We start from the raw sequence: 12,694 nt of genomic DNA on the forward strand, positions 1-12,694 counted from the left end.
GGTCACGTGTTGTTTTGCTCTTTAGTTGGGGCACTCGGAGCGCGATGTGTTACTTACGGCGAAACTCCCGCCGGCGCCGGCAGCAGCCGCCGCGGCAGCAGCAGCAGCGGCAGCGGCAGCGGCAGCAGCGGCCGGGGAGCGGCAGCGGCAGCGGCGCCGCCGGTGCCCGAGCCGGGGAGGACGCCGGGCGGCCGCCGGCAGCACCCGCTGCCTAGAGGCGACGGCGGAGGACCCCGCTGCGGCTCCGGGCGGCCGCGCTCTCCCCGCGGAGGAATAACTTTATTTCAGCCGCTTCCCCCCTCTCTTTTTTTCCCGCGGCGCTCGGCCCCCAGCCCCGCGCGGCGGCGGCGGCGGCGGCGGCGGCGGCGGCGGCGGCAGCGAGAGGAGGCGGGCGGCGGTGCCGCCGCGGGGCCGGGGATGGCGAGCCCCGCCGTGCTGGGGCTGCTGCCCCCCCTGAGCTCCCCGCCCGGCCCCAACCTGAACAACAACAACAACAACAACCAGGGCGTGAGGAAGTGCGGGTACCTGCGCAAGCAGAAGCACGGCCACAAGCGCTTCTTCGTGCTGCGGGGCCCGGGCGGCGGGGAGGAGGCGGGGGGCGCCCGGCTGGAGTACTACGAGAGCGAGAAGAAATGGAGGAACAAGTCCGGGGCGCCCAAGCGGGTGATCGCCCTGGACTCCTGCCTCAACATCAACAAGCGGGCGGACGCCAAGCACAAGTACCTCATCGCCCTCTACACCAAGGACGAGTACTTCGCCGTGGCGGCCGAGAACGAGCAGGAGCAGGAGGGCTGGTACCGGGCTCTCACCGACCTGCTGAACGAGGGCAAGGCGGCCTGCCAGGGGTCCCCCCACCGCCACCTCGCCTCCCCCTTCTCCGCCTCCTGCAGCGCGGCCGCCGCCTCCCTGGCCGCCGCCGGCGAGGACCTCAACTACGGGCTGATCACCCCGGCGGCCGCTGCCTACCGGGAGGTCTGGCAGGTGACGCTGAAGCCCAAGGGCTTGGGGCAGAGCAAGAACCTCACCGGCGTCCACCGGCTCTGCCTCTCGGCCCGCACCATCGGCTTCGTGCGCCTCAACTGCGAGGTGCCCGCGGTCACGCTGCAGCTGATGAACATCCGCCGCTGCGGCCACTCCGACAGCTTCTTCTTCATCGAGGTGGGGCGCTCGGCCGCCACCGGCCCCGGCGAGCTCTGGATGCAGGCGGACGACTCGGTGGTGGCCCAGAACATCCACGAGACCATCCTGGAGGCCATGAAGGCGCTGAAGGAGCTGTCCGAGTTCCGGCCCCGCAGCAAGAGCCAGTCCTCCTCCTCCTCCTCCGGGGGGGCCGCCGGGCCCGGCGGCGGCCCCGGCGCCTCCGCCACCCACCCCATCACCGTGCCCGGCCGCCGGCACCACCACCTGGTCAACCTGCCTCCCAGCCAGACCGGCCTCCTCCGCCGCTCCCGCACCGACAGCCTGGCCGCCGGCACCAAGTGCACGCCCTGCCGGGTGCGGACGGCCAGCGAGGGCGACGGCTGCCGGGTGGGCTCGGTGGCCGGCAGCCCCATGAGCCCGGGCCCCGTGCGCACCCCCCTCAGCCGCTCGCACACGCTTAGCGGCGCCGGCGGCCGGCAGGCGGGGAAGCTGCTGCCGGTGCTGGCCGGCGGCGGCCTGCAGAGCAGCCGCTCCATGTCCATGCCCGCCTCCCACTCGCCCCCCTCCGCCACCAGCCCCATCAGCCTCTCCTCCAGCAGCGGCCTCGGCTCCGAGCCTGCCCACCCCCACCACCCCCAGCGCCCGTCCAGCGGCAGCGCCTCCGTCTCCGGCTCCCCCAGCGACGCCGGCTTCATGTCCTTCGACGAGTACGGCTCCAGCCCGGGCGGCGACCTGCGGCCCTTCTCCTCCTCCTCCACCGCCAGCAACCGCAGCAACACCCCCGAGTCGGTGGCCGAGACCCCCCCGGTGCGGGACCCCGGGGGCGGCACCGACCTCTACGGCTACATGGCGATGGAGCGGCCCCCGAGCGGCCGCCTCTGCTACCGGCCGTGCCCCGAGGCGGCGGCCGACAGGGGCCATCGGAAGCGGACCTACTCCCTGACCACCCCGTGCCGGCAGCGGCCCGCCCCGCCGCAGGTCTCCTCCGCCTCCCTCGACGAGTACACCCTGATGCGGGCCACCTTCGCCGGCAGCGCCGGCCGCCTCTTCCCCTCCTGCCCAGCCGGGGCTTCCCCCAAAGTCACCTACACCCCCTACCCCGAGGACTACGGGGACATCGAGATCGGCTCCCACCGCAGCTCCGGCAGCAGCAGCACCAACCTGGGGCCGCCGCCGGCGGCGGGGGGGGGAGGAGGAGGAGCAGGAGCGGGGGGAGGTGATGACGGCTACATGCCCATGACCCCCGGCGTGGCCGCAGCCTTAGGGCCGGGAGGCCGGGGCGGCGATGACTACATGCCCATGAGCCCCACCAGCGTGTCGGCCCCCAAGCAGATCCTGCAGCCCCGGGCGGGGGTGGGCGGCGGGTCCCCCGGGAACGGGAGCAGCTACAAGACCAGCTCGCCCGGGGAGAGCTCCCCTGACGAGAGCGGGTACATGCGGATGTGGTGCGGCTCCAAGCTGTCCGTGGAGAGCTCGGACGGGAGGCTGAGTAACGGCGACTATATCAATATGTCCCCTCGGGACCCCCAGCACGGGCCCCAGGCTCCCTCCCTCACCCCCCCTGACTTCTTCTTCGCCCCTTCGGGGCACGGGTCCAGCGAGCCCCCCAAGCCCGGCTGCTATTCGTACAGCTCCTTACCCCGCTCCTACAAGAGCCAGGGCCTGGCGAAGGACAGCGACCAGTACGTCTTCATGAACTCCCCGGGGAGGATGATCCCGGAGGAGGCGGTGTGCGGAGCGGGGCAGTCCCCCGCCGGCACCTTCGCCCCTTCCAGCCACACGGTGCCTTCGCCCCTGCGGCACAGCCGGACCGAGAGCTTCCTCAGCCAGCGCTGCCAGCGGGTGGCCCGGCCCAGTCGCCTCTCTTTGGAGACCTTGCGGACGATGCTGCCCAGCATGAACGAGCACCCTCTGCCGCCCGAGCCCAAGAGCCCCGGCGAATACATCAACATCGACTTCGGGGATGCTGCCATCTATTCTCCCCCCTCGCTGCCTGCCGATAGCCCGGCCTCCTCCCTGGGCTCGGGCACGGGGCAGAGGCGCTCCCCTCTCTCTGACTACATGAACATTGACTTCGGGTCACAGTCGCCCTCCCAGTCGGGCACGGTCTCGGTGGGCTCCCTGGAAGCGCTCTCGCCAGGCTCTTCCTCCAGCACCAGCCAGCCCGACGGGCGCTACCTGAAGGCGGCTGTGGGGGTGGCTTGTTCGTCCAGCCCGTCCGACGGTGGGGATTACACCGAGATGACCTTCGGCATGGCCACCACCCCACCCCAACCCATCGTGCAGAAGCCAGAAAGTGCCCGGGTCACCAGCCCCACGGCTGGGGTGAAGAGGCTCACCCTCTCTGGGGTGGAGGCGTTCATTCTCTCCAGCCCTCCCCCAGACCCGAACCGGGGGGCCAAGGTCATCCGGGCGGATCCCCAGGGGCGCAGGAGGCACAGCTCGGAAACTTTCTCCTCCACCACCACTGTGACCCCCGTGTCCCCCTCCTTCGCACACAACCCCAAACGGCACAACTCGGCCTCGGTGGAGAATGTGTCCCTCAGGAAAAGCGAAGGCCTGGAGGAGGAGCAGGGGAGCAGCCCCATGTGCCGGGAGACCTCGGCTGGCTTCCAGAACGGCCTCAACTACATCGCCATCGACGTGGTGGACGGGACCCTGGCAAACTGTGACAAAGCCAGGTCGAAAGCCAGGCATGTCCTGAACGGGGGCATCAACGGAGTGGAGATGAGCGCCTACGCCAGCATAGACTTTCTATCTCACAACCTGAAAGAAGCGAGTGCTGTGAAAGGTGAGTAGCTACGCCTGACAGTGCCTGCCACGCGTGTTTGTGCTTGGTGTTCGTTTCCCACCGCCGGGTTGTGTTTTGTCAGGTAGAGCACTATCCCTCCTCGCTTTCTTAAAAATCTCTTTTTTTTTCCCCCAACACGTCCTGTAATAAAGAGTCTTGGAGGAACTCGCTGGCTCTTTGTATGAGAAAAAGTTTAATTTTGGGATATTTCTTCACGTTTGAATTCTACTGCGCTATTATAATGAGTGTATACTTCTGGGTACCCCAATAGAAGCTAATGTTTACACAGTTACGATGTTTGGGCTGTACTTCAGAGTTTTCTTATGTAAGATTTTGGAAAGTGTTTGGAAAATGTGACCAAAATAGTTTATGTTAATGCAGCTTCTAAATACTATTTAAAAATGTAAAATGATTGAGTTAAAAAACAGGATTGTTGGACTGAGGATATCAGATTACAAAAAAATCCTTGGCTCTCTGGCTGGGAAGGTCAATCATACCAAAATGAGAAGGATACATTTAATATCTTGGTTTTGAAATATCTTATCATCTCTTGCAAAAGTTTAACAGTAAATCGTGGTGAGCATGGAATGTGGATTTAAAAAAAAAAAAAAAAAAAATTCTTTCCAGGAGTCACTATATGCACGAGCTGTTGCATGTTGTGTCGCACATTTCGCTTCAAGGCCCACCCTATGGTGGTGTGTGACTGCGTTCCAGCTGGCGGCTCGCTCCCAGCGCCAGTGACCAGTTGGTTGCCTTGCTCTTCTGCGGATTGCACACGCTGGGTGTTCAAAGACAAAAGCAAACCGAAGAAACCTGAAACTTGGGGTGAGAGAGAACTCAGGTTTTAATTATGTAGCTGTTCCTTTGTTGAAGTGCTAGTTATGCTGTTTAAAAAAAAGAAGGGAAGAAAGAAACAAAGAAATCCCGCCACCCCACCCCCCCCACCCCCCCCCCCAAATAGCAACCCTCCTCCTCTTAGGGAGTGAGAATTTGCCCACAAGCGGGGGCTGCCTGGGGAGGGCACAGGACAGCCGGCCTGCCAAGGATTAAAAGTGAATATGGTGAGACACCGTGGGGATTCTCTTTGCTCTTGAATTTATGCAAGAGGCGGCGCTTTAAGCCGGTACGGAGATACAGCTGTAATAGATGTTTACGGGTCTAGCTGGGTGAAATGACATAGCACGTAAAAGGGGTTGCTTGGAGGCGAACAGGTATTGCTCCTGTATTCACGGTGCTGACAGAGGGCATCAATAATAAGCAAACAGCGACAGTTTGTACGAGCCACTCGCAGGTTTTTTCTTCTGTTTTCTTAGTAGCTACTTGGTTTTGAAGAAGGAAATATTTTGTCTTTTGATAGGAAGTGCAGGAAGATGGAAAAGGTGAGAGCCCCACCGTGTGCAGAGCAAGCTTTGCACCTAATTAAGACGAGAGGATTGCTGAATGAAATGTCAGAGTTTGAAAGGATGAGCGCTCATTCTGAATGACTGGAAGGGTTGAGGGCAGAGCCTTATTTGTCTTCTGCTTTTAGTTTTGCTGGGCTCGCTTTCAGGACCTGGGCCGGCGGGGATGCTGCGGTTACCCCTCTCCTGCTCCAGCCCTGGGATCGCCCTCCCGGGCACCAACAAACTACCGCGCCCCTCGCTTTCCAAGAACTGATTTCTCACAAAAAAAATGAGTTGTTTTGTTTTTTTTTTTTCTTGAGCTACCTACTGCCCCAACTGCAAACCAAGCCCCACGTTGGGAAAGAGCTATTTCCACAACATTCCCCAAACTGCTGACCCTAAGGCGGGGGGGGGACGGGGCGGGGGACGGGGGGACGGACGACAGGGGGAGGGGAGCAGGCACCAGTTACCGAGAAAACCTGGAGTGGATGGGAGCAGGGGCACCACCATCCCCGGGAAGAGCCGGAGTGAGGGAGCCGGCAGGAGCGATAGGCAGGGGGACCGACGGCCGTCCTTCCCATCCAGTAAACAGAAGGAGAACGCAGTAAACATAGCCGTGTTAATTTGGTACACGGCGTACAGAGGAGCGGGTTCAGCTCTGTTACATATTTCTCTAAGGGTGGTTGTAGGCTTGCCTAATTTTAATATTTAATCCGCATGCGTGTGTTATTTTTCCCTCTTTCCTGTAAGCTTTTAAACACAGACCACACGGAGAAGTGCGTTCTGGGGAAGCTCGCTGAGATTTAATCTCCCTGGAGGAGGCGAGGCTGACTTCTCCACCGCCCCGCTTCCCTGAGAAGTGTTGCACGCCTGCTGCTGCTGCTGCTGCTGCTGCTGCTGCTGCTGCTGCTGCGCGCACTCGGGGTTAGGGGGCTCGGGGGATGGCCGTGGCCAACATCGGGCCAAGGCGGTGGGGAAAAAACGCACACGAGCATCATCAGTCAGCAGCGTGCAGGGTTAGGTACCAAAACCAGGGTTTCGGGTTAGTTGCGCTTGTGGCAGGCAAACTGGAAAAGTCGTAGCGTGGGGAAGGAGAAATATATCGCAAAGGACTTGATCGGTGTAAGTCAAATCAAGTCGTTAACTTTTGCAGATTTCCTAGTTTCTCTTTTGGTTTTCACTGGGATTTCACACTGAAGTTTGTTCACGGAAGGACTTCTGCCACTGTTCAAAAAAGATCACCAAGTATTGTGCCAGTGTATTTGAATTTCAGACATTGTGATCTGGGAGGCTACTAAGAATTTCGTGTTTTACAGAGAAACACGTATGCAATTTAAAGAAAACATAAGCAAGATTGTTTTAACACAGTAGTAATTCAGGTAGATTTGAGAGAGTCTAATTTTGTAAAAATCAATGGTTTGCACAAGAGAGAGCTTATATATAATCAGCATTGTTTACTTAGTTGTTTGCACTTTTTTCAAATTTTGTTTTTAACTGTGTTAGCAAAGTGAGAAGCTTTACTTCTTCAGAACTTCTTCAAAAACCAAAAGAGGTTTCTAGCAATTTTAAAACCATGGAGAATCCACATGTATTTAATATTTAGAACAGGAGAGTCTCAGAGATACAGGGTATACAAACAAGCTCCTTGTGATTACCTTCTCAGTAAACTAATATTTTGATTTGTGCAAAATACATGTAAAAAACCAGTTTGAATTCTTCCTGAAGGACTGTAGCAGTAGATGTGTTTTCGTGTGGATAAGTGTTTTAAGGGAAATTATTTGTATCATTTAAAAGTGGCTGGTTTTCATGTGTAGCTTGTCTCTCTGCTATCAGTGACTTGCCTCTGCTGTAGGGAGTGCTGTGCTTTTGGAAATCTCTGTCCATCATATCCTGTCGTGGCAAGAGCAAGCGAGTGCTTCCACAACTGCTGTCAAAACAGAAAAATTAAAAGGTTGCTTGAAATTATCGGTTCTTTTAGTTTTACTGTGTTTTGAAAGTGTGCAAATATTTAAGAATTGGAGAAACACTTGCCTTCATTTGATGTGTAAATAAAATAATACTGTTACTGGTTGGTTCAGACTTGTTACTTGCTGATAATTAGCCTTTGTTCTTAAATTATGACTGCTTTTTTGCTTAAAAACGTATGAACTGTGTATGGTTTTCATTATTTATGGAGACATTTACAGTCATTTTTCTCATATAGTGTAAATTATTTATTCCAGTATATTTATGACAGATTACGCCCAATAATGATGTGACTTTTTATGGTGGATCTTAGTTCTATTGAAGTCAAATGGGAGTTTTGTCTCTGTTTCAGTGGGGTTGAGATTTTACCCTTTGTGTGTAATCCTGAAATTCTTAAGTAAAATTCCCATTAAATTTAGTGGGTGTGTAATAGGGAATTTTGCTTAATTGAAAACACCAGACTTGGGTGGGTTATCTTTAATTTTGTTTTCCTTTCCGTTAACAAAATGCTCTGTAACTTGTAAACTATTCTAGTAGTTGGTCTAGTTTTCTAAAATTGAACAGATACTATGTGTAATGGTGCAAAAAACCTTGAGGGTTATTTTCCTCCTGTGTTAGTTTCTTTTGTCTTGATTTATTTAAAGAAGTCATCATCTGTAATGCATCTACTTGGGATCGTAATAAGGTGATTTTTGATAATAATGACCCCCCCCTCCCCGCCTTGTCAATTAGCTCTTACTTTTGTGAGGGTTTTATGATTGCACCAAAACAATAAAAAGCCTATCTTAAGAAATCTCTTCCTGTGTCTTTCTAATGGCATTTTAGATTGTTGAAGACATAACCCTTGTTCCCTTTTTCTTTGGGATTGCTTTGCACAATGAATTATATTATTAAGGTTTTTTTTCCCCTCTGATGTGCCAACTGCCATAAAGTTTTGGTTCTCAGAGCAGCATGAGAACGTTTAATTGTCTCTCTAACAAAACTTGTATTCATTTTGAAATGACTTCTTGAAAGTATTAAAAGAACTATATGCTGTGTTAGAAATCTATACATCTTTTAAAGTCTTTTTTGAATAAATTAGTTGTAGTCGTTTCTCTTACTGATACGTTCTGTGAGAACATCAAAATTAAGAGCAGAAGGAACTGAACTACTTTTAATACCTTACATATAGTTTGATTTTTTTAACCTCTTACGCTTAGAATTAAAAATTGGAGGTTTTCTTTTACAAGCTCTAGAAATACCCTTCTTGTTTCTCAGATTGCATTTTACAGCTGACCAAACCAAAATGAACCTAGCGGTGCCACTCCTGAAACACGAAATGTAAACTGAAGTTATCTAAGATTAAATGAAGCCTTTGATATTTTAAATTATGTTGATTATGCGGATGTCAGCTTTTTACATGCAGATAGAATATTAAAACGTGTAACATCTATTAGACTTTTTATTTTGCTTTATACTTTAAATTATGTTTAGCTATGCTGCTCATAGAAAGAATGTCATGATTACTTTGAGTCATTTAAGATAAATTGTTATAGACCAAGTTGAATGGTGGGTTTGTTCTAAAATGAACCAGTACAGTCATTGCTCAAGGCAGAGGAAATGCTTAGGTTGATGATTGCTTCTGATTACTTGATTTCTTTCAAGATAGCTACAGAGACTAACGTTCACTTGTAAGTAAAATGGATAAAGGAATGTTTGAACAGAAAGAGTATTAGGACATGTTTTATATGGTGGGTTTTTTTTTAATAAGGGGAGAATAGCATGGCTTTCTTTACACTTGATTTACTATTATTTTTGAATAGCATTAATTACACGGGAATGCTGAAGTGATTTAAAAGTTGAAACACAGCAAGCATCCACAGAAAAAGTAAGCTAGAGTTAGAGTCTGCAATCAAACTTTCCTCCCTATTCAGGAGTTAAATGGCAACATAGGTACATCCAGGTATTTTCTGTTTATATCAGATTTTCTCTAAAGCACCATTAATATGTTTCTTTTTAAAGTAATAAACACATAAAGAAATGGCTATATCTGGTGTCTTTTTTTTCCCAATTTGTTGAGGTATAGTATGCCTTTGTACTGGTCGTCCATATGTTTTCTCTGTGTGTCTAGGCGTGTTGCGTATTAGTCATGATGTACTTCAGCAGAGTTTGTGGAAGTTTTAACGTTATGTTGGCGCGGTGTGTCTAATAGCAATGTAAAGTGAGTATAGCCACTGATTTGATAAATTAGGCCATGTGATTATGAGGGTTTCACAACTCTGTTTTTTATTGTAGTTTCTTACAGTGTTTGCTTAGAAGCGATCTGTGTATACATGGAAATCAGTAGCATCCCTTGAGTTTTTAGAAGACGGTGACCCCAAAGTTCAGATATGTTTTTTTTTGTGTGTCTGTTGTCTGGCATGTAGTTATTTTTAAGGTTTTTGTGCGTATGTATGTAGGGGGTCAAGAGTGGCAGCCTTGAAAAGCGAAGTTCAGCTGAGCAGTCCCTTTGCTGCTGGTTGTTGAAAAGGCTGGTTTTCCTCCTGCAGCCTTCCCAAAGGAAAACTTCTCTTGGTTTTTTTTGTTTTTTTTTTTTTTTTTTACACTTGTGTTTGTCTCAGCTGCCTTTAGCTATCCAGCATGTGGGCATCTTGGGTTAGTCAGTCTGCCAGGTGCTCCCCAGCAGCAGCAAACAGAGCCAGCAAGGGTGACTGCTCCCACGCCTTTTACATGCAAGTTATAAAGTAGCACGAATTCTCCCCTGCATCTCTGTCAGCTTTAGAGGAAACCAGGCTTACTGGTTTAGATTGTATTTGCAGTTTCCGCACTAATTTAGGTAGGATAAATCCCTTAGTTGTAGGGTTGCAAGTGTTTGTACTTAAAGCAAGCTTTTAAGGCTTAGGTATTATAAGCCTGATCCAAAACGCAGAGAAATCAAAGATTGCTTACATCTTTACAGAGGCTCACCTGAAAAATACACTTCATGGAGTGTTAAAGTGCTAATACGTATAGTAATATTTGAGGCTGACTCCAAGACAGCAGTAGTGTGTAATTTCCTCTGTGTTGCTACTTAGACAGTAATGAAGAACTTTCCTGAAGAATCGGTATGGTCACAGCCACTAGCCTGGTAAGTGAGGGCACATTTGCATGGAGTTGTGCTGTTGCTTGGTAGCTGAGGTGAAAAACGGACCACTAAACTAGCGCTGTTTAGAAAAGATGTTCGATCTGATGATGGGAAATCCCTTCGGAAATCGATTTAAAAGACCAAAGGCAATACTCAGAGTTCTGTTACTGTCCAGGTTTTTTTACTTTCAAAAATTTTTTTCATACCAATTGTTCTCAATTTTTTATCAGTGATGATGACCCAAAATTGTGTACAGGTGTACCAAAAATAGTAATTAAAAAAATCCAGTTCTTGCGCACAGTGAAGGGCAATACATTTTGTAAAGAGGCACATTACAAGTTAACAGCGGGGAAATACTTTCCAAAATAAACATCTTTGATACTAGGGTGTTTTTTTGTTTGTTTTCAAATCCAGATTTGCCTGTCTCAGTTAAATAGAAGTTATTTTAGAGTGTGTTTTTTTCACCTTGGCAGATCAATCACAGAAATAGTTAAGAGAATAAAAAACAACCCAAGCCCCAGACCTAGGCCCCCACCTCTGATGGTGACATCTACATTGCAGAAGAGTAATGCAATAGCTTGATTCCATAGATTAGGAATGATTCAGTGTTTTGTTTACATTATTTGTCAATCTCTTCTGCATCCTAGAGGAGAACACTTCCTTCCTGGCAGATGGCAGCCCCAGGGCCATGCACCTGCCATTACAAGCACTACGCACTAGTAATCTACCCCAGCATCGCTGTTGACAAGAGGCTAATGATTGGAGACTGTCTGCCTGACAGCCTAAACAAAGTAGGAACATATTTGTCCTTCAGCGAGGGTCTGAGAGATCTTAGGAAGGACAGTCGGGACGGTATACTGAAGAATTATAATGGAATTTAATTTAGACCTCTCTGGCAGTGTTTGCAATGCGAGCCACTTTTAAGATAATGATGCTGCAGAACGCGAACAGTGTCTCAAAGAAGGGATTTTCTGTTTCTCCGGGGGAGCGATAGCCGACTATATTAATAGCTCTGTGTCGATGGGAGGAAGACTTGTGCCACAGTCCTCTGCAGCAGAGTCTGCCCTCGCTGGAAGCGGGGGGTCGGATGTACTTGCGCAGGGCTCTGTCTTGTGCTGGTAAATGGGGCCAGAGCAGCGTTACAAAGTCAGAATGTCTCTTTAATTGTTTGAGTGGCGTGTTTGGTGCTTGCGTAATGCATTCCCGTTTCAGTAATTTGATTTGTAATATTATATGTTTTTATTATATGTTTTTATTATGTCATTAGACCAGGATCTCTCATCTTTTGTTCATTTCTCTTATGTGTTTATGTGTGTTTGCTTTTCTTCTTTGAAGTAAGTGTGGGCGACGTTTCTAGGGGACGCTACCCAAGGCGAGGGTATCTTTGAAGTAGGCCAGGATGTTCTTTGCTAAATTTAAAAACTACCCAAATATTACCCAGAGTTTGTAGAGTATTAAGCAGGATTACATGACGCACGGATTAGACATTGTTGAGCAGCTTGTTTTTGTTTGAAGGGGTCAGAAATGGAGGCACTGGGACTTTAGCGGGATGCCAAAATAGCAAACTCGCTGATACCAGAAACAGCAGAAGTTTCTTAGAAACAGTAGAGCACAGTGGAGAATTTTCCAAGCTTTCCCAAGTGATGCTTTAGTAAAATTTGTTTGATACGTGTTGTGATGTTGAGCGTAAGGTATGAAACTCCTTGTTCCATTGGGTCTCAATTTCCAAATCTGTTTCACAGATACTTTAAAGTAGACCAAGAACAACGCTGTAAGTGCAACTTGAGGCAGAGGACTCTGCTTCTCTTCAGTCAAAGACAAATCAATAAATCAGTCCAGTAACAGCGGGAAAATCATGTAAATGAAATAAGATCTAAGGAGTTTTAGATTTTAGTTTAGATTGTGTCCTCCCAGGCAGTATATTATTTAAAAACAGGATTCAAGACAGTCCTAATGTCCAGCTTAACCCCTCATTAAATTGGGTAGCATTGTCAAACTAATATATGGAATGAGAATTCAGACGATTTTTTTCTTTTTTTTTTTTTCCTTTGGATCTAGGCTTTTGCTCACTAGAAGTCACAAGATTGGTTGAACAACACATCTGGCAGTTTTTTTGGGGAAGAGTTAGGCTTAACTCTTACGTAGGAGACGGTAGTGTTGAACTCAAGAACAAAACAATAATGGTGCTGGCTTAGTCTGCCTTCACTGATGGAGATAACTGAGGCTATAGAAAGTTATTTGCAATAACTGGTAATGCTACATTTTAGCATTATTTAAAAGAAATAAGAATAGAATTGACAAATGGAGGCAAAC

General features: G+C 49.8%; 1 protein-coding gene across 1 annotated transcript in view; it reads left to right on the top strand.

Annotated features, from left to right (window-relative positions):
• The first annotated feature begins 382 nt into the window (after positions 1-382).
• IRS2 (insulin receptor substrate 2) overlaps positions 383-12,694 on the top strand; it is a 31,646-nt gene continuing 19,334 nt past the window's right edge. Inside the window, exon 1 of the mRNA XM_087758351.1 lies at positions 383-3,931. Within this exon, the coding sequence (XP_087614477.1) occupies positions 418-3,931 (3,514 nt within the window). The 5' untranslated portion in view covers positions 383-417. The remainder of the gene's footprint in view (positions 3,932-12,694) is intronic.

This window comes from Nipponia nippon, unplaced genomic scaffold (assembly GCF_047370975.1).
Source record: "Nipponia nippon isolate SJK-2023a ecotype South Korea unplaced genomic scaffold, ASM4737097v1 scaffold_2, whole genome shotgun sequence".
Classification (NCBI taxonomy): Eukaryota; Metazoa; Chordata; class Aves; order Pelecaniformes; family Threskiornithidae; genus Nipponia; species Nipponia nippon.